Source organism: Echinops telfairi, unplaced genomic scaffold (genome assembly GCF_000313985.2).
Source record: "Echinops telfairi isolate 266 unplaced genomic scaffold, ASM31398v2 ScPeMD7_7410;HRSCAF=8448, whole genome shotgun sequence".
Classification (NCBI taxonomy): domain Eukaryota; kingdom Metazoa; phylum Chordata; class Mammalia; order Afrosoricida; family Tenrecidae; genus Echinops; species Echinops telfairi.
The window spans coordinates 13,001,765-13,007,812 of record NW_022111310.1 but is presented as its reverse complement, the minus strand read 5'-3'; the positions used below and the strand labels follow the sequence as shown (position 1 = coordinate 13,007,812).

The 6,048-nt window shown below is 39.2% G+C and overlaps 1 protein-coding gene across 1 annotated transcript in view; it reads left to right on the top strand.

Annotated features, from left to right (window-relative positions):
• TMEM245 (transmembrane protein 245) overlaps window positions 1-6,048 on the top strand; it is a gene marked incomplete at its 5' end in the record, with an annotated part of 88,325 nt that overhangs the window by 8,847 nt on the left and 73,430 nt on the right. Inside the window, one exon of the mRNA XM_045296534.1 lies at window positions 4,469-4,586. Within this exon, the coding sequence (XP_045152469.1) occupies window positions 4,469-4,586 (118 nt within the window). The remainder of the gene's footprint in view (window positions 1-4,468; window positions 4,587-6,048) is intronic.

Sequence of the window (6,048 nt, the reverse complement as noted above, 5' to 3'; positions counted from 1 at the left end):
ATAGACCTGCAGAGAGAATACGATGCACAAAAAACAAGACAGAGCAAAACAAAGCAACAAAAGAAAACAAAACAGTACATGATTTTCTTGAGAACATGAGTTTCTCTTTAGAAATATGAAATATACAGTCTCTAATTTGTTTTCTTATCCTATAAGTGATACTAATTCCTCAAGAATACAGATAGGAAAAAAAAAACCTCTGGGAGTTAAAAAATATCATGGGGAAAAAAAGTATAATAGGCGTAAACCTTTTTTGTAATCTAGCCTAGCTGCCTGCTGAGGGCGTCATTTCCTACGTTGCCGTCCTGACGTAAGGTTAGTGCAGACGCTTTTACTCATCTTAGTTCCTTCCATTCTTGGAGACACAGTGGGTTAAGTGGCTCCTAGGTCAGCAGTTTGAGCTCCCCAGCTGCTCCACGGGAGCAAGATGAGGCTACCTGCTCCCATCAAGATTTACAGTCTTGGGAACCCTAAGTAGCAGTTCGACTCTCCAATAATACAGTTGCTGTGGTTTGGAATTGACTCAGTGGCAGTGGATTACAGTTTACTAGAACATTTATCCTCATTTTTGACCTCCTGTGTGTTGCTTTCTAATTCCCATTCATTATTTAATTCTAAAGCCTTTTCAAGGTAACTTTCCCCCCCTAATTATTTGAAGATGGTGATGAAACCTTGATATTTCCTTCTTTTTTCTACACTAGACAGTTTGTAAACTATCTCTCCTATGTTGTGATTTCTGTTTCCTTTCCCGGACTGGATTCTGTTGCACATGTGAAGTGATCTGGTCACCGTTCATGGAAACACTTATGTTCCCTGCTATGAATGTGGTACTTTTATCAATAAGCACTCACCCCAGATGTAATCTTTACCTTCCCCTTCTGAAGTGGTACAGTTGTGGTTTTGAACATAAAGCTGTTCATTCTATTTCTAAACTCAATCTTACTTGAATCAGCCCCAATCGTTGTAACTTCAGAATATCTTTTTGAGTCCCCATTGTATAATTTTTATTAACTGATTTCATTTAATTACAAATTGTTATTAACTACTCTGAGATTAGGATGAAACTTATAGCCTTTCCGCTAATTTACTTATTTAGTGCTGCTTAGGCAGGGCTTATGACACCTGTATGACATATCATTGGATATCACCCATTTGCTGATGATTATTTTATTTCAGTAATTTATAGTTGTCAAAATCTGTTTTGTTTACTGTGCTTTGCAGATACTATTTTTTACAATGTGAAGGTTTATGGCAACCCTGCCTAGAGCCTATCAATATCATTTTACCAACAGTATTTAATTTTTACAGTATTTCCAACTTTTTCATAATGGTATCACACCCTTAATAGACTACTAAACTCACTGACATCACATCAATTCCAGCTTGCTCGATACACCTTACTCACCTGAACTCACTCTGCGTGACTTCTTTCTGTTTTGAGAATGCAGAGGACTAGGAAAGGACAGGGCTTTGCCGAAGAGAAGAGGTGAAGAAAAAATGAGGGGGGTGCTGTCAGTCATCCAAACAGATGAGTGTGAAAAATGTCTCCAAGACTGGAATTACGGCTTTGACAAATGTACGAAGTGTCATGGAGAGTACTTTGAAAGTGTTAAGGTTGTTTTTAAAAAAAATTAAATACATAGCTTTGAAAATAAAGGAAATAAAATAATTCCTCCTTTTTTTGGTACCCCCATTGTATAATATGAAGTGAATACATCATGGTCCATAGTCAGTTTTATGTAGATATACGATTATATCCAGATTTTCCTCTCAAAGGAAATCATGCTACAGTCATATTTCAGAGTCTCTGAATTTCCAGGGTCATGCTTGTTCCTATAAGCTAGAACGTTTTGAAGCAGTGGTAGGCTCATTTTCCATAACCTTATGTATCCAAGACTTAAGCTCTCTTCAGTATTTCATCTGAGAGTTGCTTCAAGAAATATATTTTTAATATTTTTTACTATATAGAAACTATTGACCCATTGAAAACAATTTGGAAGATACAGAGAAATAGTGAAATGTAAAACCGCCCTATCATCCATGTGCAGCCACTAACTTACTCTTTTTCCTTTCCCTTCACCAGATAATTGTAGTCCTGTTGTATTTTCATATTCTACTCTTTCCTTGTATTGACTGTGCAAAAGCATTCAACGATACAGCTCGTAACAAACTATGGGAAGCGTTGAAAAGAATGGAAATTCCCCAGTACTTCTTTGCGCTCACCCTATAGACCAAGAAAGAGGCAGTTTGTTTGAGCAGGACATGGAATACTGCCTGGTTTAAAATCAGGAAAGTTGTGCATAGAGGTTGTCTCTTTTTCACCTTTTAAATTCAGTCTTTATGCCGAGCACATAGTCTAAGCAGCTGGACTGTCTGAGGAAGAATGTGGAGGAAGGCATATTAACGACCGACGGTAGATGCAGAAGACGCAGCCTTGCTGTCTGAAATCAAGGAGGCCTTGCAGCCCTGGCTAGTGAAGATCAGTGACCGCAGCCTTCAGTGTGGATTGCAACTTAATGTGAAGAAAACTCCCAAATCTTCACAACTAGACCAATAAATAACCTCACGATAAACGGTGAAAAGATTGACGTTATTAAGGATTTCATTTTGTTTGGGTCCATACTCAGGGGTCATGGGAGCAGCAGTCAAGAAAGCACACGACACGCTGCATTGGGCAGATCTGCTGCACAGGACTTCCCTGGTGTTGACGTGCAAGGACGCACACCACTTTGAAGACGAAGGTGCGGCGGACCTGAGCCATGGTATTCTGAATCACTTCGTGCGCATGTGAATGCAGGGCAAGAAATAAGGAAGACCAGAGGAGAACTTGTGCGTTTGTGTCGTGCTGGGGATGAATATAGAAAATACCATGGACTGTCAGAAGAACAAACAAATTTGGGAGAAGTGCAGCCAGAGGGTTCCTTAAAATCGAGGACGGTGAGATTTGATCTCAATTACTTTGGACATACATGAGTGCCAGTCCCTGGAAGGGACATCACGCTTGGTAAAGTAGAAGAACAGCACAGAAGAGGAAGACCCTGGATAAGACGGATTGACACTGTGGTTGCAGCAATGGGCTCAAAATAACAATTGTGAGGATGGCGCCCGTGCGGTCAGGGCTTCGTTCTGTTGTGTGTACGATAGCTTTGAGTTGGAACTGACTTGAAGGAGCCGAACAACAACTTTTTCCTTAATAATATGATATTAGGGATACTTTGAAACCATGCAGTCTTTTTAAAACTAACAGACCTGATGTAATTGTTGCATAATATTTTATTGAGGCAGTTATCAATAGTTAACCATTTGCCAATTGTTGAACTTATAGGTAGTACACTTTACAGTGTTCCAAATGACACTCCATTGAACTGGTTTATATCTAAATGTTTTTTTTAGAATTTGTCATGATTCAGTAAACCCAATACCAAAATCAGAAACTGTAAACATTTTTAAGACCAGTGGATTATTTTTATTGATAGATATGACTGATCACATCTGTTTCTTTCCCTTTATGCTCTGAATTATAAAGTTGTTTTCCGCAATTCCCCTCTTATTTGTTTGTTTATTGGTGTGTTTTGGTCAAACTTGAATTTTACCCCTTCTTAGTACAATTATATGAATTATTTCTTGGTCTTCAGATTTTCTCTAGATTATGTATTCCTTCCCTCTTTTGTGAAGCTTCTCTGAAATGTAAGAGTTGTATTATGTTATGTAAAATGTTAGTGCAGACTTTCTGTGTGGGCTGCAGTGTGTGTGTGTGGAGTGTTTTTTAAAGCTCTAGAGGCATTTCGTTTTTGTGTGGGAAAGCTGAAGAGGACACCCTGTCTGACTCTTGCATTTCTTCTGCCAGATGCCCCTGTTTCTTCCTGCAGTAATCTTTTCCTCAGGTACATTTCAACTGCGCTTGTACCGCCGGGCTCGGCTGTTGGCATCTGCTACGTAGACTCTTAGCAGGGCCCAGCACTGCTTCCTCCTGCTGTTAAAAATGTCCTCACAGCAGCAAATGTGGTTTTTAGGCTGACTTGGGATCTTTTAACCTGATGCTTTTGGGAAAGCCTTTCTTGTTTTTTCCTTTTCTAAACATTAATTTATAGAAAACATTTAGAAATTTCACAGAATGAGACTCTTAATAAGTTCATGACCTATAAAATCCAATGTTTTATCTTAAGTAATTACTTTTAAGTATGAATTTTTTCAACTGCAGTGTTTGTCAAATTAAAACTGTTTACTTTTTGTGAAGATATTTAAGTAACATCATAGCATGAGACCTCTCAGCTGCCTGCCTTTTTTAAAATTTGGATTGAGCAGGGCAGGGGGTGGGCACCTTCTGGGTGGCGGCACCAACCTTCCCCTAGCGAGTGGCGCTTATAAAGCGCTCATGCTGTAAGAGACGCCTGCACAGTTTGGATACTTGTTTGCCTGTTTTCATGTGTCTGTATTTTACATTTGTGTCTCTATTTTATTATTTAAGATCTGGACATTGGTAGTTGGCTATGTGTTGGCTGTTTCGTTCAAGTGGAATGCAAGCACTGAGCGCTACTTGAGAGCAGTTTCAATTCCTGTCTGGATTATATTGCTTTTTCACATAGGTGGGTCACTTTTTAAAACTAGTCTAATATTGGAAAAGGCTGACTGTGTGAAGAAGAGTTAATTCTTTGAAGTGTTAGATGTTGATTTAGAGTTCTTTACAATGATCTTTAGAAAATGTTATGCTTTAAACTTTAAGTAATCTTTAATGAAGATGTTATGCCTTGAAATGCGTATCTTTTCATTATATTAAATGTTCATCTATTTAAAGGGTTTTAAAAGCAAAAGTATAGCACACTTGGACTATCCGGTCATTTCTGGGTGTCATATTGAAAGAGGATATAGATAGGCAGTTGAGGAGGACTGAAGGTTTGAGAAATATTAGAGGAACTGGAAAATATATTTACTCTGGATAAGGAAGAAGGGTCCTATGCCTGCAGGGCAGGAAGAAGGTAGAGCTGATGGTATTCTAATTGAAGAACCTCTGTCTATTGCTCGAAGGAATGTCCCGTGAACGAAGTAGTTTAATCAATCTGTGTTGCCAAAAGGAATAGATGTTAGAGCAATTAATAGATTTCAAGGAGACACAATCTCTGTTCAACATAACAGATGATCCAGTGTCTGTCAGAGCTGTCCAGAGTAATGACCAAGCCCTTCAAGCTAACTCCCACCCATGGTCATCCTATGGGACAGAATAGAACTGTTAGGTGGCACTTCTGAGGCAGTAAATCTTTGTGGAAGCACACTGCCTCATCTCTTTTGCTGAGTAGCCCAGCGTTTTACGCAGGTACCTACCCAGTACATTGTCACCGATCCTACAGTGTGATGGGTTCCTGATATATGAGATGCTCATTGTTAGCCAAGATGTTGTAGAATTATTTTTAGTATGATACAGAGTTGAAATTCTTTTATCTACAAATGTGAGTCTACAAAACATTAAGTTTTGATTTAAAAGCAGAATTCAGTAACCCAGAACTTATTAGAAGTTGCATTTAGAGCTACTAACTACTTAAAATAAAAAACTGTTGAGAAGATGTTCGTGTCTAGAGTCTGCTGTAGAACAGTGTTTCTCCCAGACTTTGCTGCCATGGAATACTGGAGTGGGATGCGACACACTGAATCTGGGAAAGAGAAGTAAGGCATACCTACCTACGATTCAAAATCTACGGTGTAGGTGAACCTGGGGAAACGTAAATAGCTAGGGACCTATTCTTTGACTACTTGTGAGCATTTTCTCACTGCACATGTGGAAGGATACCAGGAAGCTTTGTGCTGTGCACCTTCAGACTATTCTGCTGGTGGGTTAATAGATTTAAGTACTGGGCTGCTAACTGCAAGGTCAGGGGTTCAAATCCATCAGCCGCTCCTTGGGAAAATGATGAGACGGGCTGTTCCAGTAAAGAGTTAACAGTGTTGGAAACCTTACAGAGCATTTCTCCTCCTATGAGTTGGAGTCAGCTTGGTGACAGTGGGGTGGGACAAAGATATCCTGTAGAATTTGCTTTAGGAACTCCATGTTTCCCT